General features: G+C 39.0%; 1 protein-coding gene across 2 annotated transcripts; it reads right to left on the bottom strand.

Moving 5' to 3' along the window:
- Positions 1-276: 276 nt before the first annotated feature.
- mideasa (mitotic deacetylase associated SANT domain protein a) lies at positions 277-22,992 on the bottom strand. 2 transcript variants are annotated; one of them, XM_028439768.1, is made up of 13 exons: positions 22,583-22,992; positions 19,084-20,760; positions 13,630-13,848; positions 12,471-12,813; positions 12,320-12,386; positions 11,065-11,207; positions 10,870-10,973; positions 10,668-10,743; positions 10,455-10,543; positions 8,671-8,814; positions 6,938-7,060; positions 5,809-5,969; positions 277-1,191 (listed from the first exon to the last, which is right to left on the bottom strand). In XM_028439768.1, exons 2-13 carry the CDS (start codon positions 20,542-20,544, stop codon positions 918-920), a joined length of 3,204 nt encoding a protein of 1,067 aa, XP_028295569.1. In that variant the 5' UTR covers positions 20,545-20,760; positions 22,583-22,992; the 3' UTR covers positions 277-917. The 2 variants fall into 2 exon arrangements, with proteins under 2 accessions (XP_028295569.1, XP_028295570.1); XM_028439769.1 differs by having other exon boundaries at positions 13,630-13,845.
- Between the last annotated feature and the right edge of the window lie 2,057 nt (positions 22,993-25,049).

Below are 25,049 nucleotides of genomic sequence, written 5' to 3'. Positions count from 1 at the left end.
CGTCACATTTCTTATATTCAGCACATTATATAACTTGGCCTCTTATTTTCAGAGATCCGTAGCTCAGTTTTCAGCTCAGGTGTGTAGAGTTGTGTGTGTGAGGTATCACAGCACTTACAGGTCTGTGCAAAGTCCACAACAATGATCCATTGTTCATATTGTAAGAGCTGACCTATAATGGAAAAATCATTACCCACATATCCTGACTGACAATTCCAACATGGCAACGTCTACTCTCCACCTGCTGGTGTGGGGGGAAAAAAAAACGCCACGATGTTTGGTAACAAATTTTTTTTAATCCACTTTTCAACTCACCAGTCATACTGAAGGTAAAGAGTTTCTATTACCAAAATCAATGCAAAATGCAGTATCATAAATATATGTGATCTCATATTTATATATATATATATATATATAATTATTTGTACATATTCTATCAAAAGTCCCTCTGGTGTAAAAAAAAAGAAAAGAAAAGAAAATTATAAGTGTACAAACCTTAAAATCTGCAACGCTCAGGAAAATACAAATTGAAACACAAGCGCTACAATCGTTACTGTAAAGACTGCCACAGCTTTGATCTTCAGTATAGCGTACACTTACTAATTATCTAATCCAAGCAACCATCGGGACCATTTGATGAAGTCAATAATATTTGATTTACATTCATTTAAATAAATGAGATTCTTAAAAGGCAATATTGGCAAAAGCAGAAGCTTACACTTTAAGTGCAATAATGACAAATAGAAATGGACTCTGAATATTCAAACAACGCAGAGTGAGAGTGTGGAGTGTGACTGAGGGCGTAAAGCTGAATTATCTAGGACGACTAGATAAAGTGTTTCTCTTGTGCTTATTGTGATATAGATCAGAGCACCGTCCTCACTCTCACCAATCCTTCCTCTTACTTTGGTCCTTTTTTATTTCCAGTCTTCATCATCATCATCCTCCGCCTCTGTGGAGTCTTCCTGGCTGCTGGCGTCTCCCTGATCCGTCGCTCCGTTCCCGCCTCCCCCGTCGGGATCTTGCTTGTTCTCAGCTGCCGCCATCGCAACGGCTCTCCTGGCTCGGGCTTGAGCCGCCACCGCCGCCGCCTGCTCCTCCTCCAGCCTCTGGCGTTGGGCGGCCGCCTTCTTCTCCTGCTCGGCGTGACTCTTCATGTGGGCACTTCGACTCTTGACTTTGTAAAACACCCTGCGGAAGAGCAATAATTTGAACACACACACACACAATGCTTCTGAATAAGTGTGAACGGCTAAGAAATATCTTTACTTTGGTTGAGAAAATATGACTCCAGAAAAGTCTCAGTTTGCAGGAACAAAGCAGCATGACGGGTGAACTCATTCCTAGGTCTGCTGAACAGCAGCTCTTTATTGTTCCAATGTTTAGACTGCAACCCCGTGAACTGCCACCTTAACGTGGTGGGGTTGTTTGAGATCCAAGGAACCATGTTGTCTGGGGCATTATGCCCTTGGTAGGGTCTCCCATGGGAAACATGTCCTTGGTGACAGGTCAGACTAAGGGCAGTTCAGAAGACCCCCTATGGACATTATAAAAGCAAGGACCGTGACGTCGCCCGGTATGGCGCAGCCGGGGCCCCACCCTGGAGCCAGGACTGGGGCTGGGGTTCGAATGCGAGCGCCTGGTGGTCGGGCCTTTGCCCACAGGGCCCGGCCGGGTTTAGCCCGAAATTACGAGGTGGGCCCGCCCTCCTGTGGACCCACCACCCGCAGAGGGATCCGTAGGGGTCGGGTGCAGAGAGGACTGGGTGGCGGTCGAGGGGGGTTGCCTCGGCGGCCCGGTCCGCGTCCACAGCTTCTGGCTGTTAGGACATGGAACGTCACCTCGCTGGGGGGGAAGGAGCCTGAGTTTGTGCGGGAGGTTGAGAGGTACCGGCTAAATATAGTCAGGCTCACCTCCACGCACAGCTTGGGCTCTGGATTCCAACACCTAGAGAGAGGCTGGACGCTCCATTTCTCTGGCATTGCCCGTGGGAAGAGGCGGCGGGCTTGCTTATTGCCCCCCAGCTCAGCCGCCACGTGTTGGAGTTTACCCCAGTCAACGAGAGGGTCGCGTCCCTACGCCTTCGGGTTGGGGACAGGTCTCTCACCGTTGTTTCGGGCTACGGGCCCAACATCGGCACAAAGTACCCGGCCTTCTTGGAGTCCCTCGGTGACTTCAGCCTTGGGAGGTGTTTCAGGCATGTCCTATTGGGAAGAGGCCTCGTGGAAGGCCCAGGACACGCTGGAGGGACTATGTCTCTGAGCTGGCCTGGTGTCGCCTCAGGGTCCCCCCACAACAGCTGGAGGAGGTGTGCGTGGATCGGCAGGTCTGGGCGTCTCCGCTGAGACTGCTGCCTCCGCGACCCAGCCCCGGATAAAAGCGGAAGAAGATGGATGGATGGATGTTTAGACTGAAAATGAGGAGTGATCAGGCCTTCTCTAAAGTTGCTCCTAAACTTTGGAACAGCCCACCCCTTCTTATCATTACCTCTCTAACAGTTGATACTTTTAAAACTCGTTTAAATGCTGTGGCTTTTAAAGCGGACTGAGAACTGGTATTTTTTGGTTGTGTATTTTTATTTATTGTATCTCATTTACTTGCATACATTTTACAACCTCTGTACAGCACTTTGGTCAATGTCCGTTGTTCTGAAATGTGCTCAATAAATTAAAATTGACTTGACTTGAATAAGAATGTGTGTTTTTCTAAGAGAAACGTGAGCAAGTATTTATTTTAAAGAACTCCAAAACCACAGTTTTCTGCTGATAACAAATGTATTAAAGTGTTGGTGATTGATTCTTGTTCCACTGTGTTTGACATTTTAGTCAAAATATTCCAATTCGGCACATTTTGTAGTGAAAATGTAAGTGTGACTGCCCTCTATGGGTTGAAACTCAGCTGTCAATATCAATTTTGCTTGCGGTATTTGTAGGGGTGTGACGAGATCTCGCGAGATTAAACTAGACGAGATTTTTTTTTATGCGTTAAAAATCTGTCTCGTAAGATTTGTGAGCTAAAAAAAAAAAAAAACTTTTTTTAAATTACATTTTTATTTACATTTATATTCTGTCATTGTAGTTTTCTTAAAATCTCGTCTCGTTCTCGTGAACCCAATATCATGTCTCGTCTCGTGAGCTGAGTGTATCGTCACACCCCTAGTTATTTGTGATGTTTTGGTGGCTTCTTATGCCACTAAAAACCCATGTTAGCCCCGCCCCCTCATAAAAACTACCACATGTCAACTGTAATCTGTGGTAAGTAGGTTGAATTGAGAGAATTGCGAATAGACAGAGAGCTATAGTGAGTATTGAGGAGCTAGTTAGCATAGCATAGTTCTTTTGGAGATTTTGTAGTATAGAGTGGGCGTGTCTTAACTGCTCCAGTTCCTCTTTAAAGAGTAATTAAACCCCTGCTTTCTGCTGAGCTGCCACTAGGAGGAAAATTCAAAAAATGCCTTGATTATGGGCAGGGCTCCTAGAGCAGTAAGACACGCCCACTCTGGCTGCCCAGCAATGTGCAAAGAGAAAGAAGTAGGGCTGGGCAGTATACCAGTTCATACCAAATACCGGTATATATTTTCATTATAATATGAATTTTTAAATATATCGCTGTACCGGTGTATTTGATTAGACAACTTTCGGAACGCTACGCTGCGTTTCAGACCATGTTCAATGCACTTCTAAATAGGAAGATAAACAGTAGTGCTCGTGTTAGTTGCGGTGTAAATCATACCTGTAATAAGATAAGAAACACACAACTGAAAGCTTTGAAGCTGCATGTGAACATGTGCCTGCGTGCGCATGCCCCTGCTACAGGAGAACAACGCTCATGGACACGGAGGCACGGTTAGCTTAGCATGTTGGCAGTAATACACACACACAAAAAAAAAAAAATTAAAAAAAAAAAAAAGAGAGCAAAGGATCGCGATTTGCATTCCTATAATGCGGAAATAAGTCCTGGTGGAGTTGCAAACAAAACACTACCTTATTCACTATAAGACACCACCACACCACTGAGTATGCAGCATTTAAAGCCAGAAATCAAGCTAATGCTAAAGCTAAGCTAGCGCGGCAAAGAGCCATTGGGCTGCTGTTGCAAACTTATATTACTACTAGGGCGATATTAAAAAATTATCCCGATAATTTCTAGTATTTACTGTATCACAATAACGATAAAAATCACAATATATAAAAAATAAAAAAAATTCACATCTTAGTACAAACACAAATAAATCTTAATACATCAACACATTTAAAAAGGCTACAATAACTGCTGACTCAAACAGCTCATGAGCTGATATTTTATGAAATATATTTGTGCATTTGGATTACTATTAGTGTTATTGTATGTAATTCATTTATTTCCTCACTTGAAATAAAATTACTATTAAAAATTATAAGCACAAATAACTTCAATAGTGTTTTTACTGCTGATGAAATATAATTAAAAAATATTGCGTTTCACAAATTGGGATGAATGAATAGTGACATTAGTTATTATGTTAATATTTATTTCACATGTTAGTTTTTATCCTGTTAAATCTGACCATAAACAAATCGGTGGCTCTCTGTGGTTTTATGACAGTAAGACGTGTTCTTTTACTTGGTCTGTTCCTTATATGGAGTGGTTAGCGTTAGCTCTTAGCCCAGTCTGTGTCGGTGTGTTAGCTTAGCATAGTTAGCTTTTGTTGAGTTTCCAGTTCATAATCGTTGCTACAGGTTCATCTCTGTCCCCGTGTTTGTGGGACTTTGGGTGGACATGACGGAGGAACTTGAATCGGTTCCCTTTGTTGGATGGTTATCTGGTTTTAACCAAGTAGCGATCCATGATGTATCGCAGCAGAGTAGCTTCAGGTAGCCGTGACGAGCACCTCACACACACAGAGACAGCGGTGTGTGTGGGGGGGCGGTGCACACCGTGCAGAGCTTCCGTAAGCAATGTTCCATTCCAGAGAATAATAAGTTGTTGACAACAAACGGGGCAGTTTTGGACCGTGGGGGTATTTTTGGGGGGCATTTTTTGGCTAAATTGAGGAACAAATGGCCCGTGGCCCTCGCTAATTTCCGACATGAGAAATTATCATTTATATCGAGGGATGACAAATTCTTACCGGTGAGAATGTTTCTGATGATAAATCATAAACGATAAAATATTGCACATTCCTACATAGCATAGATGTGTCTGTAAACACATACATAGCTTGATGAACCCTCTGATTAGAGCAGAATCAGCTCTTTATAGAAGCACAAACTCAAAAACATCACCGCAGGAACGCACGCAGCATGAGACTTCCTTAGTGAGGCTGTCAATCAATGCTCACTGAGGGCTGTGAATGGAGGAAAAACTCCTCCCTCCTCTCAGCTTTAATAGGAGGGGCGGGGCAAACAGTGGAAGTTGATGATGCAGGGGAATCTTAAGGAATCCGTTTCAGCCAATAGCAAAATTCAATTGTAATAATCAACCCTTCCAGGCCAATATATCTGACATCTTACAGGTAAATACGCAAACATTAAAATACTTTCACTAAAATGTGAAGAGTGGGACTAGGATGAATCCACAGCACTACTTAATATCCAAGTGCACATGTATTTAGCAGAAAAAAGTTGGTTACTCTTTAAGGATAACACAATTTGCCCCTCATAATCTTAAAAATGCAAAAATGTATCCAAGTGCTTAAAAATGATTAATTTTCTATACCTGCTTATCCTGTGTAGTGTACAAGATATAAAAAAAAATGTGCAAAACTAAACAGAAAACTGTCAGAGGGGATCAGCATGAAAGTTCCGCTCTGTGACGATTGGGTCTCACCTGCCACATTTCTTGCATGGAAACACGGCATCAGGATCCGTCTTTGTTGGCACTCGACCTTTCTTTGCTGCGGGGTCAGCGCGAGGCCTCTGAGCTGGAGACGGACGATGGACCTCCTTGTTTGGAGCTTCAGGCTGTTTGATCATCATCAGCGTTCCTGCCTGGAGAAAGAAAAAGAACGTATTGATTCTAGAAAAGCAGCTAAATCAGACTCTATTGAATCCTCTCAAAGCCCTGCTGCATGTTTTACACGTTTCACTGCTTCCACACACATGAATACAATGATATAGGCATCAATAGGCTCTGCAGAAAGCGCAATATAAAGTGTGTTCGCTATTGTGGTGACGTTAAACAAAAGGTAAAATACTACACTGATGACCATCAGATACACAAATGCATTGATTTTCTGCTTTCAAAATAGATCAGACATGGCCCGGGGCCTGCTAGTGGCCCATGGCCCAAAAAATTGCACTTCAACAAGTGGAAGTAATATGAAGCCCAACATAATAAACAAAATGCGCAGAATGTCAACACAAAAAAAAAAAATACACAAAGCAACAAAAACAAAAAAAGGTTCCAAAAGTACACAAAAAAAGACTCATAATATACACAAAAGTACGTCAGACACAAAACATCCACCCAAACTCACTAAACAATGACACTAAAGAAACACACAATGCAAACATAATTGCATACGACACAATAAATACTGAAAAACTCTAAAAAGGCACAAATTCAAAATAAACAAAATGCAAAGATAACAAAAACACATAATGACTCATGAAACACACAAAATACTAGCAGAAATTCCAAAAATGACAGATAAACGCAAAATGACTAAAAACTCAGAAAAAAACAACATAAAAAGACAACAAACAATGACAAAAACCCTTAATTTTTTTCCTGTGTTAATGCTCAGATTGGTCTATATTCTTAACACTGGAGTGAAAGGAGTTGCCCATCCCTGAAATAGATGCTCAGAGAGAAATCCCAGAAACAATGAAGATGATGAGGGCCTGCGATGTTCAATCACTTGTAAAAGCAGAAGAACCTGAAGTTTAGCATTTTTTGGTCTGCCGACGTGTTTTAAAGCAGCTCCAATACTCAGACTGAAACGTGCTGCACTTACGTAGTCGTGTGCTTGTAGTGACTGAGCGACCCTCGCCTGTTGCGCGCTCTCATTGTCGTGCACAGCATCTTTCCCCTCGTCTCCATTAGCTTCAGCTGGAGTCACTCTGGGCTGGTGTGAACCCTGTTGACACAACATGGCATTACAACGATCAAAATAATATGTTATCACATTCATACACAAAATCCAGATTTTTAAGGATATGAAGCGTAAGCCTAAATTTAGGGGTGTCTCGATACAACTTTTTTCCGTCCGATACAATACTTATATTGCTTTCTTGAGTATTGGCAATTTGGCCAATATCGATCCAATAACAGCACACACTATATACTGTACATACTTTAATTACTTAGATTAGAGTGTGGAATGTTAGAAAAGGCTTGGTCAAGTTATTTCAATCAAACAGAGAACAATATTCAACAACAGTTTTTTTTTTAACAAACAGGTTAGGGAAATTTTTACTTTACATAAGAATATTCTATAATTAAATGAAGTAAATAAATTAAAAACCCCTGAAAACAAACCTCAATAAATCCAATCCTATATTCTTTTTTCTTCTTCTTTTGACTGAAATTGGATGGATATCCAATATCAATATCACATCGGGACACTCTTGCCTAAATCATCCCTATACGCAACTTAACTTTGTTTATATAGCGCCTTAAGACAGCCACAGCTGACACAAAGTACTGTACAGAATAGGTAAAAACAATAAAATAAAAGAATAATAAAAACTGACGTCATTATTTAGCACAACAGTGAATAATGACAAACCATAGGACAATAAAACAAGAGCAGAGTCTCATGCCGAGTTTAAAGCCAAACTAACTTAGATGTATGCATAAGAAAATATTGTCACATCAGAAAATAAACTATCTCAAACGTATTCTAAGAAAAGCTGTCCCCTTTGACGATACCTCAAACAGACTAAAAAAAAAAAAACTGCAAAAGGGCAATAACTCCAGAAAAAAGAATTGCGCTCTTCTCATTTTCGAACTCCATCAATGTATTGATACCTAAAGCCACACACCAAATTTGGTTATCCTATCTTAAACGATTTCTAAGAAAAGTTGTGCCTTTTGAGGATACCTCAAACAGAGTAAAAACAACGGCACAAGGGCAATAACTCCGAAAAGGGCGCAATTATTTCTTCCGAACTCCATCAAAGTATTGATACCCTGAAGCGACACACCAAATTTGGTTATCCGATCTTAAACGGTTTCTAAGAAAAGCTGTCCCCTTTGAAGATACCTCGAAAAAAATACAGAACAAGGGCAATAAATATGGAAAACATAATTGCGCGCTTCTCATTTTCGAACTCCATCAAGGTACTGATACTCTGAAGCCACACACCAAATTTAGTCATCCTATCTTAAACAGTTTCTGAGAAAAGCTGTCCCCTAACTCGGACACACGGAGCTCAAACCTACTGTATACCCCTCTTCCACATTTTGTGACGGGGGATATTAATGCATTCTTTTCATACTGCTTGAATATGGTTGAGTTTATACAGACAGGTGGGTGGAGTTTCTGTTGTTTAGCCAAATGCCAAATAGTCAAATCTCATTACAAAGTATTTAGGATACAAGTAAAAAAAAAAGGTCATGCTGGACTTGTATATAAAATATAAAACAGAACAGTAGAATGTTTTTTATCAGTTGGAAACGATTTAGATCTAATGAACGAAATAATAGAAATAGAGGCATATTAAGGTGAATCATCTCAGCTCTCACCTTCATTTCAACCACAGCCTCTTGGTTCCTCTCCCCGGAAGAATCAGGGGGTCCGAAGGTCAAAATGCTGTTTCGACCCATCTTAACCTGTTTCTTGTACGTGTAGTAGAACTCCACACACTGAGACACCGTCTTCGTCCGTACCTTTAAATCATTCCAGATAAAACTTCAAGTAAATTCACACATACTGTAAATGGAGGAAAGTAACTAACCAAAATACATGATTAATATCTAAATTGTAAATTATTACCAGAAAACATTCAAAAGCTCTTTATCGAGAGGGAAGGGGATTACAAACTGAGAAATAAAATTAATTTCAGGTATGCAAGGAAAAGATTTTGTATTTCAGTATGTGGAATAAGATTCTGGAAAAGTTTGCCAATAGAAATGAAAGAGTGTAGAAATAAACAATTTAAAAGAAAATCTCTGTATGTTGTATAACAATTGTGAAAGTGTGAATTATGTTTTTTTGTGTGTATTTAATCAAAACCATATGAAAATGAGACTAAATTAATTTAATACCAGCAGCAATGGCTGGAAAACAGGATGCTGAAAATAAGATTCATTGTTACTGTAATGTAGGAAGAGGGGTGGGGCTAATATGTTTATACTTCCACCTTCCTCACTTTTGAACACAAAAAGTATGTATATGCAGTAATTTATGTAATTATTGTTTGGTTTTTTCCTACAGTGAAGCCATCTGCATTCAATCTTTTGTTTATTGTATTATTGTTTATTGTGTTTTTGCATTTCTTCTAAATAAAACAGTATATCCATCTAAACATCAGGCCTGAACTTGACTCGCTTTTCTATTTTAGAGACTAGTCTTGATCAACACTGACCCCTGCAGGCCAGTAGTGTTTTTTATTTGTTTGTGATACTAATTACTTGATCAGAATAATTAAACATTGCAGACACGTCACTAAATCAATGCAACAACAATGGACAGGACTAATATGTCTATATTCAGTGACGTGCCGTGACCACTAGGGTTGGGTAGGCACGTTGCAAATCGAGACCACCAATGACAATTTCATATGTTTCTGCTGGCAAGTGTTAATGAAACAAAATCAATTTTAATTGTATAAAGCAATTTACAACAAAGTCATCTCAATGCGCTTATCAAAATATAAAATTCATAATAAGAAAGAAAAAAACCCCAACAAGATCCACATGAACAAGCATTTAGCATCTAACAAAATCAACATCATAAACACCATTAAAGAAACATGAACAATTATTTAATATAGCCTCCATACTCTCCCAACAAGATATATCTCATGACACGGCAGTGCATCCGTTGTTTGTGTTGGAAACACAGAAACATGGAGAAAAAGACAACAACAACAACTCAGAACAGCCTCAGTGAGGATCCACAAAGCCAATCCTTCCTTTTGTACCATTCACTGTGAAAACTATGAAACATTTTCTGACCTTACCTTTGCTGAAGGTCTGGTAGCTCAGGTATTGGTCTCCCATCTTTTAAAAGCTGTCGTTTTTCCTCAAAACAAAGTTTCTCTATCATCTCTAGCGCTGTCATCCTGACTGTAGTGTTATCCCTCTCACTAGCTAGAGAACGTAGCAGCAGCGGTCACATGGCATCTATTCACTAATGTACTGTGAACTTACATATAGCATATAGCATAACACAGTTACTAGTAAATGGTTGTAATCTTGGGGACCTGACTGCACATGCGCAAACACGTAAAAACATGGCACGTCACTGTCTATATTTACAGAGTTATGTTAATTCGTAGTTAGCAGGAAAATAAAAGCATGCGTACCAGTTTCTGCACCAGAATGAAGTCCTTCCTGTAGGCAGAGATTCCCTTATTAAAGTAGCGCTTCTCCTCTGCTGACCAGTGATCACAGCCTGGGAAAAACAAGAATGAGGTCATTTTCACAATAAGTAAAAAACTAAGATCAGATTCTAAATTATAGGTTCAGATCAGATCAAGATCATTTCATTATGAATGTTAGAAGAACTTTTCACTAACCTGAGTAGTGATAACTTGCCAGGTGATGGTCTTTTGGAAAAAGTGGATCCTGAAGCATCAGACGCTCCAGTGTTACCTTGAAAACATCAAAACAATGAGTAAAATAATAATTAAACATCCAAAAAACAGTAGGTAACAGTAAACAACTCAGAATCTTAAATGGTGTCAACACAGTTGGGACTTAGAAAGCATCTTGACTCACAAGAAAGTCGCCTCCACAATCATGTAAACAGTGTAAAACCAGCTCCTGATTGGTTCCTCCTCCTTTTAAGATACTGGAACAAGCCATGTTCATCAAATCCTTCACTGGAAGCACATGGTGGGGGTTTCAATGAGTGAGCAACATGGATAAGCAGAAGCAAGCAATTTAGCAAAGATAGAAGAAAAATGTGCTAACCTCTGTCAACGCTGCCCTGTTTGATGTTTGAGTCTTCTACTGGAAGCCAAACTAAGTCTGCTTTGTGCTGGTCAAACTGGGACAGGACCCGATCTTTCAGCTCAGGGATCTCTGCCTGGTAATGCTGCCCAATGTTGATCCGCCTGGACACCAAAGCACAGAGTCAGGTGATGGAGATATGAACCTCTTTAATGAGATCCTCCACTGTTTTTACAAATGTGACCTAAAACCTTTAAAATTTCCTTATTAGAAGATCTAAGTCGAACAAAACACATTATTTTGCACCATATTTGTTTTATTAACTTTTAAAAAGGAGACTATTTAACTGCTTTAGAGCCTGTGTTCTGCCATCTTGAAATCACATGATTGAAGTCGTCACATGGCCCATTTGCCTGTAGAAATCCCATTGTTTTCTATTGGAGTGAAGCATTTATCCTGCTTTTTAGGTAATTTAGCAGCTTTTTAGGTCAAAATGCTAACTTGTATTGCTTTTGGTTGCTCTAAATTATCAGGAAAAGTTAAAGATCTCGATGTGAACCTCTTCGGTTTACCGAAAGAGGATAAAAAACAGTTAACAATAACAATAAACTATGATCGCAGGGGGCGACAGTTACAACTATGTGGTTTGGTAGCAGACAATGTTAAACAGTGTGAAGCTGACACTGTGGGGGTAAATCACGGACTGTTGGAGAACTCCCCCCCACAAGGACTTCTTCCATCCTCAGGGATTTGGTTGACTGAAAAAGCTGCTGAATTTGTATTAATTTTTTTGTTTATTTGACAGGGACAATGTACATTCAGAAACATTACAATAAATGTACCAGACTTAGCCTAATGGCTATTTTTCATCTGCTGTCCCTGGACAGTCACCCTAAAAACACAAACTATCCACATTAGTACAGTAAAACAGCATAAAAACATTCATAAAACTTCACCTTCCTAAAAATGTATAATTCAGTTTCAATAAATAGTTCAATACATGTAATAAAATGAAAGAAAACTCATGATTAGGGCTGATGATTGCATTTCTGACTACTGGTGACGTCTTCAATCGTGTGATTATAAGATGGTGGAACATAGGCTCTAAAGCGGTAAAGTAATCCCATTTTTAAAAGTTAATATAAGTACAGTGCAAAAATAATGCATTTTGTTAGGTATAGATCTTCTAATAAGGACATTTCAAAGGTTTTAGGCCACATTTGTAAAAACAGTGGAGGATCCATTTAAAATGATCACACAAAGGGTTTACACTCACGGTTCGAGGCTCACAGGTGTAGCGTCAACGATTAACGGCAAGACGGGAGAAGTGACATCTGCACTTACTGGAAGACACAAACAACACCACACTTCAATGCGATGCTGGAACTGCATCGCTGGTGAAATGACGACCACCGTCACGGACTTACCGGATCTCAACAGGCTGCGTGTGGCAGACTTGGGCGTGGGCGGCGGTGGCAGGATCTGATTGCTTACGGCTATGTTCGTGAGGAAGGCGGAGAAGTAAAGCCCCGAGCCCTCCCTCACAGGGGACAGGATGGGTGGGGGCGTGTACGGGGGCAGGCTGAGCGGGTTGTCCGGCAAACGAACCGGGGAGCGCAGGTTGCTCTGGTAGGAGGTGATGCTGGAGTAGACCGACGGAGCGATGAAGGTGGAGGGTTTAGGAGGAGGGATGATGAGTGGCTCGGGGCGGGGACGACGCTTGAGTTTAGACTTTCCATCCTCGTCTAAAGACGAATCGCCTTCCACGCCCTGGATGGAAGGATTGAGTTTACAAAAAAAAAAACAAATGAAGAAAAGATACGACAATTCAAACAAACCCAGATCTCTAACACTTCAAACTTTGTTTTTTCTTACAGAAAAGCCTAAAAATAAACACAGCATATGGAAACAGAGAAAAATCCCTTGATAACCAGTAACCTCATCTACTACCAGAAATGAGGTCAAATAATAATTGTAATCACGTCCATGATAATTAGTAATCGTATCCTGTGTCTGTTCTAATTGTAATTGATTTATAACTGAGTTCAGATAATTGACTTTGTAATTGTCACGGAAATTCTATAAAAACTGTTCATTTCAACTTCATTAAACACAAAACTGTGGAACCACGTTACAGTTCTATGGCTTACACATACGTACAGTAGTCAACAATTATTAAAATATGCTTCAGATCAAGTTCACCGATCAGGTCTCTTGAGAATAATTTTACCATTTTTAAAATAATTAAAATCAAAAAGTATAGGGACACAATAAAAGGATCAGACACCCACACCAAATATAATATTTTCTTGGAAAAGGAAACCTAACATGGAAACCAAGAGATGAAAAACAGATTAGATGATAAATAATGTTTTTAGTGCATTTTACAGCTAATTTGGGGTAAAAGCTGACTCGTTATCATAAGAGATGCTAACAGAAAGCTAACACAAGAGGAAGATTACCTTTTATGGGGTTAGTTATTAAAAGCTTAGTAAGTGTGATATTTTTATTTGAACTTATAATCATAACTGAGTTTCGTAAGTCACTTCAGTGCACAAAGGTTTTTTTTTCCCAAGAACAACTAACCTGGTTGAAACCTTCCATTATTGTACTCCGGAGCGATCGGCGCCGTGCCACGATGACGGAGGGTTTGCGATCAGAGTGCAGCACTGACCGCTCCACCGGCCCAAGCTTCCCGGGACCCCACCCAGCATGAGGGTCTGCCTGGCTTCCATGTACGGGGACAGACACTGGGATGACCAGTGGAACCATGGTGGCTTGTTTGGCAGTGGGACCATCATCCTGCTGAGATAAAAGAGTGAGGAATAACCATCAAACAAAACCATCCTAACAGGAATAATACTGTATTAACAATAAAAACTCTGTTCTTCTTTTATTGTTTGACAGGGAAAGAGACAGCTGGTCAAACATTAATAAATACTTAATGTCTGACATGTTGGACTTTTCGTTTGACAGGAAACGCATGTTGCACAGGAAAATATATAGATTTATGTTTTTAAAATGATTGTGTACTGTATGAGTGTTTTCGAAAGCTACTTTTGAAAAAATGAAAAATAAAAAATTAGGTTGGTTGAAAAAAAGTGGGTCACGATTTAAAGACCGTGGCAAACAGTGGGTCCCAGGGTGAGACCAGTTGAGAACCGATGCTTTAGAGCATTCAATTCAGCCCCGCCAGAGAAAGTAAGGCAGAGAAAGAGAAACTGCACAACAGTTTTCCTGTGCTTATATTACACAATGGCTGTCTTTTTTTTTTTTTTTGTAACCTGAAATTGTTGAAAAAAAAACTTCAAAAATCCTGCATTTTTCTCAAATTATTTCACAAAATGCATTTAAAAAATGGTCACATGATTGCTTGGATATATTCTTTATATGGTGAAGTGACAATTAGGGCAGAATAATTATGGAATTTCTCATTTTTCCTCTTACAATCTTTGGCCCACTTGAGATCAAACTGGTCCATAATTGGCCCATGAACTAAAATGAGTTTGACACCCCTGCTTTAAAGGCTTGGAAGAAATGTATATCCCCATTAATAATCATACAGTAGGTTGAAAGAATTTTTGCTCACACATTGTTCAGATTGCATATCGAACATCAACATAGTCATTTTAACGGTTTGCTAATCGAGGTAAGATAAGCCACAGTAATATTTATAAAATACACGAGGTGTGCGTTGCCATGAATCCGACGATATGATCCACAATTTCACAATTAGATACATCCCAATATTAAACAATACCATACACATCTCCATATCAATTACAAATTTCACTTTTACAAGCACAAAATGGTATGAAATTAGGCCTGAACGATTAATTGCATTTGCGATATTATCGCAATATCATAAAACGGGATTTTCTAATGGCAAAGGCTGCCTTTTTTTATTATTTATTTTTCTTGTACTGTCCTGTTAAGTTCAGAGTGTGTTTAAGAAGTGCAGTCCACATGTTTACATGTTTCATGATACGTGACGTTAGTTAGATATGTTGAACAGGTAAAGCCACAGATTTGTTGGCTTTATTGTTGCAATCTGTGCTTTAAAATGTATATTTTATATTTATTTAAAGTTGAAATAATGATGAAACATTGATTTATTGCTCGTGTTCATTGAAAAATACATGACAAGAGGCCGTTTTAAAAAATAATTGCGTATTAAATGGCAATAGTGAGGAAAAAAATAGCAATTAGATTATTTTCCAAAATCATTCATCCCGATATGAAATACAAGTTCATTTTTTTAACTCGCAAGAACAAGTAAATGGTAACTAACTGTAATTCTAGTAATATCAAAAACAAGTGGTATGTTTATCAAACTGTCAAATTACATTTTTCAAAAAAAGTTTAACTTTTGCTTCTACAGTAGATTCTGATAAGTTATTAATTACTTAAAATAAGTATCCACATACATCTATGAAAGTGCCCAGTATGTTTTATCAAAATAAAGTGCAATAAACATCCAAGCTAAAATACATTGAGGAGTGAGGTAGTTAAACAAGGTCTGATGTGATTCACTGACACCTAGTGACCAGGCGTTTACTTGCTATGCATATGTAATTAAATGTATTTTTGTAAATAAAATCAATTTGGACATACAATAACCACGTGGTGAATATTGCGATACATCGCCAAATTGATTTTGTCTCACACTCTTACAACACAAGCTAAAAAAAAACACATTTAAACGCAGTATTATTCATCAGTTAAATTAATTCCAAACCTAACGCAGTCAGCTGATTCTTTATACAGTAGATGCACTTGCATCTAAACTTAGAATCCTGTGCTTGGATAATTGCTATATCAATATAGTTTTCCTGTGCTTATGTTACACAATGGCTGACATTTTTTTAAATCTGAAATTGTTGGAAAAAAAAAAAAAAACTTTCCATTTTTCAAAAATCCTGCATTCCTCGAATTATTTCACAAAATGTCCCGAAATACATTTAAAAAATGGTCACAAAATCAAAGTCAAATTCCTACAGGTACTGTTATCTCGTTCGTCATTTATTGCTTGGATATATTCTTTATATGGTGAAGTGACAATTAGAGCAGAATTAGTTTTCCTTCTTATAATCTTTGGTCCACTTGAGATCAAACTGGTTCATATTTGGCCCATGAAGTAAAATGAGTTTGACACCCCTGCTTTAAAGGTTTGGAAGAAATGCATATCCCCATTAATAATCATACAGTAGGTTGAAATATATGGGCAAACCCATTTTTCCGAAAAACCGCAATGAAATATGCAAACCTGGTCCGATCAGGATGAAACTGGATGAGGTTATTTAAAAACCAACCCAACACAACTGAGTCAAATTATCATAAAGATCAGCCAGTTACAAACTGGGATTTTTCAAAAAAAAGTTTAACTTTTGCTTCTACAGTAGATTCTGACAAGTCATCAATTACTTAAAATAAGTATCCACATACATCTATGAAAGTGCCCAGTATGTTTGATCAAAATAAAGTGCAATAAACATCCAAGCTAAAATACATTGAGGAGTGAGGTAGTTAAACAAGGTCTGATGTGATTCACTGACACCTAGTGACCAGGCGTTTACGTGCTATGCATATGCAATTAAATGTTTGGTTTTTTCCGTAAAAAGCATAATTAAAAAAATTGATTTGGACATGTTTTTTGATTGATACGATAATCGCGCTGTGAAATATCGCGATACATCGCCGAATCGATTTTGTCTTACACAAGCTAAAAAAAAAAAATTAAATGCAGTATTATTCATTAGTTAAATTAATTCAGCTGATTTTTTTTTTTTTTACAGTAGATGCACTTGCATCTAAATATAGAGTCCTGTGCTTGGATAATTGCCATATCAATAAATCCTTGCTTTCCACCTCTGCATTACTGTGTCTCACTTGTGCCACTAAAGCAAAAGAGACGTCTTTGCACCTGCTGAGCTTTGAGGAACACGCGTTCCCCTGGTATATCAAGTCATCCTGATGGAGGTTTCACTAGTCCTGTTTCTATTCACGGCAGACGACGGCTCTCCTCGCCTGACCTAGAAACGCGTTGCTCGCTAACCACGACACAACAGCTCTGGGGTGTGAGTAGTCCTAATAAACCTGTTTGGCGTGTGTTGAGGAGAAAAGGAGTGTATCTATGCATGCTTGCAGCTCAGCCCCTCCCTGCTGCTGCTGCTGCTGCTTCTGCTGCTGCTGAGTGACTGGGAAAAGACTCCAGGAATGCTGGAGGTGTGCAGACATGCAAACTACGCCAACTGCATGCACACTCAGGGTAAAAAATATTTAAAAAAAAAAGCTAGAAAACATCTGCAACTCCCTCAGGGAGGGGCGCACACATATAAACACACAACTGATGGGAAAAAAAATTGGTTTGAGGTAGAGTTTTACTAGTTGTTGAATAACAAATGTTTAAAAAAAAAAAAAGGAAGGTTTCTGGTGGGTGTGTCGCAACTAAAGGAGTCACGTTCAGACGGAGGATCTACTAAAGCAGCCATTTGTTGTGCAGCAGAAAGTGTGTGAGATACTACGCCGTATGCTATGACTGTGGGGGCTTGTAAAAAAAAAAAAAAAAAAAAAGCTTACAAGAGCTAAGACTCAACAGCTTTTTCCTTTTTGTTCAACTGATACAAAAGCAGAAAAAACATTTAACTTTGTACTAGGGGTGTGCATTACCACTAATCTGATGTCCCGATATGATATATCTCAATATCAATCATTACAAATTTCACCTTTACAAGTACAAGATGTTAGCGGTGTCCCGATCCAATATTGATATCGGATACCGGTCCGATAACAGCCAGAAAACGAATATCGGATTTTATCGGACTGCATCTAAAATCACCGATATAATGTTCTCTGTTTGAGTGACATCACTTGATCAATCCTTTTCTAACATTCCACACTACAATATTAAGTATTAAAAGTACTGTATGTATGATTCGTGCTGATATCGTATATCAATATCGATATCGGCTGATACGCAAGGCTCAAATATCGGTATCATATCGGAAAAGTTGTATCGGGACATCCCTACAAAATGTTATAAAATACAATTTATTTCTTCTTTTTTTAAACTTGCAAGAACAAGTCAATGGTAACTGTCATTCAACTACCAATATGAAAAACATGTGGTATGTTAATTAAACTGTCAAATTACATTTTATTTTTTAAAAAGTTTTGCTTCTACAACAGATTCTGATACGGTTACGTTCTTGAATTCTTAATAATAAAAAAAGTAACCACATACATCTATAAGTGTCCAGTATGTTTTACAAAAAATAAAGGGCAAAATCAACTTCCAAGCTAGAATGTACAGAGGAGTATTAGGGCCACAGAAGAAACAAAAAAAAAAAAAACAACTCATGCACTTCTGAAAAAAAAGTCAAAAATCAAAGTAGATTTTCTTTTTTTGGAGGTAAAAAAAAAAAGTTGAAAATCAATGTCGAGATTGAAGAAAAAAAAATATTGGAAGTAAAAAAAAAAAATCATGCACTTCAAGAAAAAAGTCAAAAATTAATGTCAACATTTTTTTCATTATGCTGACTGCTTGTACAAAACGCCCAAATGCCTGACAGACGGTTTGAGGAACTGGTTAAACTTTACTTTAGAATTGGCTTTAGTAACTAATAACACTTAAGATTGGAAACGCATAACTTCAGAAACGTACTTACAGCAGTGTGCAGCTCCCGGTGCTCTGCATTCTCCGTGGGGAAAAAAAATGTCAACATTCATTTTAGACTTTTTTTTCGAAGTGCATGACAAGTTTTTTTTTTCCCCTCCGACATTTTTTTTTCCTTCCGTGACCCTAAAAAAATCTCAACATTGATTTTAAACTTTTTCTCTGAAGCACATGAGTTTTTTTTTTTTTTTTTTTTAGCCTGATAATTTTTTTTTCTTCTGTGACCCTAATACTCTTCTGTAAAAATGCATAAAGGAGTGAGGTCGTTTAACAAGGTCTGATGTGGTTCACTGGCACCTAGTGACTGGGCGTTTACGTGCTATGCATGTGTTAGCTCAAATAAAATTTATTAAAGTTTTTTTAACCTTGGCGACTTTAGCAGGCAACATTTCCGATGCCTTTTGGGCGAGGGTCTCCAAGTTGATCTCCTTCGATGCCCTCCTTCTCCTGCGGGTGGCCTGGATGACCCCTCCTGTCGTCACTTGACCGTCGGCTCCTCTCGCTCCCTGCACACCTGCTACACCGTTCTGCGTCATCGGAGGCTCTTTGGACTCCTGAGACCATATAGTGGTGGGAGGAGACCCCAGTGGAGACTGGCCATCCCTAGAAAGGCGACGCGAGCGCCGTGGAGCAGCAGGTGCTGCGTCCGTCATGTCTTCAGAAGGATCCTCGATGTTGACGGGTACTGACGGGTCAAAGGTTTGAACCTTTGGATCCTGTTGCTGTTCCACTGAGTGAACGCTTGGTTTTGTTGGTGCTCTGTCGAGAACACGAGGCTCGGCAGGTGGAAAAGCTGCAAAGTTCTGGCTTTGCTGGCGTTTCGGTTGCACCTGTGCTGGCGTCACTTCTTGCTGCAAATGCTGTTGAATTTGCTGGATTTGTTGCTGTCGCTCGTGCACGTGCTGCTGGTGGTACTGCTGCTGCATTTGCTGCATCTGTTGCTGTTGCATTTGGTGCTGCTGGATTTGCTGCTGCTGCTGCAAATGTTGCTGCTGTTGCTGCTGCAACTGAAGCTGCTGATGCAACTGTTGTTGTTGCTGTTGCTGTTGCTGCTGCTGCTGCTGCTGCTGCTGGTGGTGGTGGTGCATTTGTTGCTGCTGTATCTGGTGTAAAAGTTGTTGCTGGGCTTTCGGTTGCTCACTGTAGGTTAGGTTTGACATGGCTTTGTTTCCTGGGAACACGGAGTAATACCCTGAGGAAAACTGCTGCTTTCCTGGCCTAAACGTGGTCTGTAATGACTGTAGCATGGGGCCTTGTAAAGAGTGAGCTGGCACATGTGGTTGTCCTTGGATTTCTGTGCTTTTGTGACCGTGCTGATAGGCCTGTAGCTGCGCCTGGTGCATGGCGGCCGCCGCATGCTGCTCCCAGTCCAGCCCTCGGCCCTGGGCTTGTGCCTGCGAGGCGTCTCTGTAAACCTCCACAGCTCCTGGTAGCTGACTGTCCGTCCCCATCGGCAGAGCTACACCTTCATGGACTCCTTTGTGAAAGCCCACCTGACCTCTGACATTAACGCCGCTTATATAGGGGCTGAAGTTCTGTCCCCAGGCAGGCACTGGGGCTTCCTGAGGCCAGGTGGGTGCCTGCATGTCTGCACCCACCTGGGGGATCCACTTCACGGGAGCGGCCTGTTGATAGTGCAGTACATTCTGGGGCCCTTTCTCTGGGTTGTAAACCCCAGAGCTGGCAGCAGAGTCACTGTGGCTTGACTCTAAAGCTGGAGGCCCCATTCCATAGTAAACCTCCCCTGAATGCTGCACAGCCTCTTTCATAGCTGCCGCCCGAAGTTTACCACTCTTGTCTGTATTAACCTGGGAGGGAAGACTCATAGCAGTAGCATACACAGAGTCTGAGCTCTCAATGTTAACGCCGCTGGATTGTGCTGTGGTGTCCTGCAGTTCAGTAAATTTGCATCGAGAAGAAGTGTCTGGGCGGAAATAAAAATCCAAAAGGAAAGTGGTGGGAACGTGGAGCCAGCAGCCCTCATCCAACAGTCAGATCTGAGCTCTGCGGTGGCTTCTTTTCTCCTCTTCAATGTAGAAAACCTTTAGAGAAACAAGTTGGAAACATTAGAAACTGATAAGGAAGAAGAAAACTCCTAGTTATTCTAAAACAGGAAAGACCTACTTTTAAGGCCCTATAAAATCCCTTATATTTTTTCCCAAATTCCATTTTTTCCACTTTAATTTTTTTAATTCCAATTTTTTTTTTTTTTTTAGAAATAAAAAACATTCTTTAAAGAAAATATTAGTTTTGAACAAAATAAATACTGATAAATGAATTAAAAAAAACCTCATTATTAAACAAAAATGTGTCAAAAATAAAGTGAGATACAATTAAAAGGTAGATATAAATTGTAGAGTCATTGATTATTCTGACTGCTCCTTTTCATTATTTATGTGTCATATAAAGATGTATGAGAACAACATTAATGTCACCCAATTTCCACTCAGGGATCAATGATTTACTGAATCTGATCAGGTTCAATGATTAAGTTTTGATCAACTTAATTTAAATTAACCTAATTTAAATTATCTTATCTTCTGTAGCTCTGTTGAGATGTTGTTAGAATGTAACATTCTAATATCGTTGCTCCAACGGACTTTTCTTTTGTAAACCGGAAGTTCCCACTGAAACGGTTGTACTTGAGGTAGCTTGCTGACTGTGAATGCTGCGTTGTTTTAGGCTGTGTTTGTGGCAGTTTAAGATGAGTTTAATGCAGCCAGGACAAGACGAGGGAGGGTGGTGCTCCTAATAAGCGGTCGCCGGAAACATTTCCCCATAAAAAAAATGTTCTTTGCCCCACGGTGACGGCATTTCATGCAGATTTTGTCCATTTCCGCATTTAACCATTTTCATTGGTCGATTCCGTGATTCAGTCCGCGATTCCGTTAACGCGGATTTTGTAGGGCCCTATACATTGAAAACAATATAATAAATTAATGTAAAGAAGCATACACAAAAGAATAAAAACACACAAACAGAGGTTGGACTTTTCTCATCATTAAAACAGTAAGAAAAGTTTATAAATGAGGTACACATTTAATTGACTTGCTTGGATATACATGTGTGTTACCAGCAGCCCTAATTTAGTGGTACTTTTATTGTTTTTGATTCTTGCAAAATATATTTTGTACAAAAAATTAGCAATTTAGATGTCACACGGTTATAGCAGTTGATATTAGGGCTGGGAGATTTATCGAGAAACAACATATTGAGTTTTTTTTGCGACAAAGAAAATTACAATATCGCCTATATTGATATTATAAATTTATATCACATTTTGCATCAAAATACCTGTTTTAGGATTGGCATGTAGCACATATTGTGCAGCTGTTTTATTAATAAATGTCCCTGAATTGTCTTTATAGTAAGACTATTTGAATTTAAATTATAGAGATTCATATCAGATATCACCATTATGAGAAAAAAAAAAAATATCGAGATATGAGTTTTGGTCTATATCGTCCAGCTCCGGTTGATGTCATCTTGCTACAAAACATTTTACTTCCATTTTATGTTGATTTTTAAGTAAGTAAGTAAAAGTTGGCCTTGTTTATATGAGATATTTGTATCATTATTTTGTACAGCACACTGCATTAACAAAGTTAGGATTAATCCGGGATTAGAAGATTAGAAGTCATAAATAATGCGTAAAAGTTTAGGGTCAACAAGCAACTGCAACAAGGTGGCGCTTGTGGGGCAGCTGCCATTTGGCAAAACAAGAAATACAGGAAACGGAGACGCTGGTGCAATCACAGAGAAGAAACGGCATTGATCTGTGGACTAAAAGAAGCAAAAAGAAAGCAGCTGACGGCCTGAATGCTTTCAGCGACACGGTGGATTAGTGCGCATTAGTGAGCGTACCTGATCAGCGCTGCTGCCCGTCAGCCGCTCACCCTGGTCCCGATCAAAGTCGACACTGTGCAGATCCTCCGCGGAGGAAGCCTGCGCACAAAATGTCATAACTCTGCACAAGTTTCCCCTCCGACTACTTCTACACGCAATATGGCGATGGCGACGAACACACGCCGCCAAACTCCGGCGGACGACGCGTTTTTAACACAGCCGTCACCGTGTCCGCTGCTGAACCGTGTGCACTTCCAGGAAAACATCCACAACTTCCCCCCCACACCAACACCACCACCAGCAGCAGCATGAAGAGTGAAGCCCACGCAGTGCGGGGTGGGTGCGGAAAAACTCTGCCGTGCAGCGGCCTCTTCGGGTATTTTTTTTTGCTGATTTAACACTAAACTCTCAGTGGGATCATGTGCGTCCCAAAGCTGCGCAGAACGGTGATCGCCCAACGAGCGCTCCGCCTCACCCCGAACAGGCGCGAGTCACCGGAGACATTATTTACGTAGACGCCGCACGGACGCGTCTATAGCGCCGCCATCTTGGAACGGTGCTGCTGGAGGCAGCGGTGCATGGACATGTTATTATTTATTTTCATTTTTATTTTTTAATTAACAAATGAATCTTACAGGCTTACGTTTTTCAAAGAGCAGTTGCACATTGAAAAACAAGGAAATGAGCAGAAAAAAAGAACATTACAATTTGTAACAATTGTATACGCCAACAACATTAAGGTGCAATGGAGTCAAAAGACAAAGCTATCAGATTATTATAAAGCCATACAGCCTTCATGGAATTACATAGTTTTAAAGAGTCCTTCAGAGATATTAGTTCTTTTAGAAACACAATAAAAACAGGTTTAGTGGCACCAAATTTACATTTGTGTATAAAGAATTTTGCCATAATGATAAGATTATTAACCGTAAACTGTTTGTTTGTTTTTTGTTCTTCAAAATAGCTCCGAATTTAACCTCAGTACAAGTCATTATATCATATTCTTTAAATTATTATACGAAACCCATAAACAAAAGCTGTCCCAGAAAATGTTTGTATAAATACAAGTAAAGAATAGATGTTCTTCAGTTTTGATGTTGTTAGTACAAAAAACACAGTCATTTTCACCAATATTACATTTTGAGTGTTTGACATGTTAAACAATACAGCGTCTATTCGAACTAATAATAATAATAGGCCTAATTAATGATGGAATTATTTTTGTTGTAGACAATTATTTATCTTCGGCTACATTGCTTACATGTTTACGGTTCCTCAAAGACAGTAGTTTAATGGGAACTGGCAGTGAAACGTGAAGGTTTTGTGGCCCTTCAACACAGATAACTTTAACAGGACAGGACAAATAGTCCTGCTGAGACAGGAAGTACAATACTAAATACTCTAGTAGATCATTTTCTCTGAGGATTGTTTATGTCCTTGTTCCTTGAATATTTCAGTTATTTGGCTACAATAATAATAAAGATGATGATGATAGGAATATAATAATAATAGTGACAGTAATAATAAGTAGTAATGGTTATAATAATAATAATAACGTTTATAATAATAATAATAATAATAATAATAATAATAGCAATAACAAAATAATACAATAAGAATCCAGTAACTAATACAATATAAAAAACAATAATTTTAATAATAAACAATGTTACATATCAATAATAATATTAATTATTATTATAGAATAGAATATATAATAATATATCAATAATATTTATAGCAATAATAATAATAATAATACAATGGTAATACCAGTAACTATACTGTAAAATATTAATAATAAAAATAATGACACGATAATATAATGATGATTTTAAGAATAACAATAACAATAATACAGTAGTAGTTCAATTATACACTCATAATAATTGTAAAATGCATATATAGCCTTAAGTAATGTTGTCAATAAAAACCTCAGCACATCTGACATGTCTGACGTTTATTACAAACAAATAAAGCGATTTATAACAAAACAACTTTAATAGTGTAAACACATCATTCCTCTATAGATGTTATGCAATGTAGGAGCGATTGCCACCGGCCCAAGATGGCCGCCCTGTTGATGCACCGCTCTCGTGGGCGGCAGCAGTCGATGCGCTGTGTACGTATATTATGTCTATGCGAGTGACCCTCGACATGACAGCGAGTCACAATCTACTGTCCAATCAGATCACTCGAACACGCCCAGTACTGCATCCGTGTACGTTTGTTTTCACTCAGCGGCCGTTCCGGAAGAAGGAGTTGAGCGTGATCACACGGATACTGTTGAGTAAAGTTCATAGACATAACAAAACATTTCAATGATTGAGAAATAAAATTAAATATAAAATAAATTTGAATGTCTATTATTTAATATGCCCGTAGTTTAGTTGAAAGTCTCGTTGTAGTCCAGAAATGTATTAGTTTGTTGATTTTTTTTTTTTCTTAAATAAAACGCTTTTTGTTTAATTTTGGCAATTTTGAT

The sequence above is a fragment of the Gouania willdenowi genome, chromosome 24 (genome assembly GCF_900634775.1).
Source record: "Gouania willdenowi chromosome 24, fGouWil2.1, whole genome shotgun sequence".
In the NCBI taxonomy this organism is placed as follows: domain Eukaryota; kingdom Metazoa; phylum Chordata; class Actinopteri; order Blenniiformes; family Gobiesocidae; genus Gouania; species Gouania willdenowi.
Note: the sequence above shows the minus strand (reverse complement) of the source record. Positions and strands in the feature narration are given on the sequence as shown.

Coding starts and splice junctions, on each gene's coding strand:
- mideasa (XM_028439768.1), bottom strand. CDS start 20,544: ATGAGTCTTCCCTCCCAGGTTAATACAGACAAGAGTGGTAAACTTCGG. Junction 10,544..10,667: donor GGCAAGTTATCACTACTCAG/GTTAGTGAAAAG, acceptor TGTTTTTCCCAG/GCTGTGATCACTGGTCAGCA. Junction 7,061..8,670: donor AGGCTGTGGTTGAAATGAAG/GTGAGAGCTGAG, acceptor TTGTGTCAACAG/GGTTCACACCAGCCCAGAGT.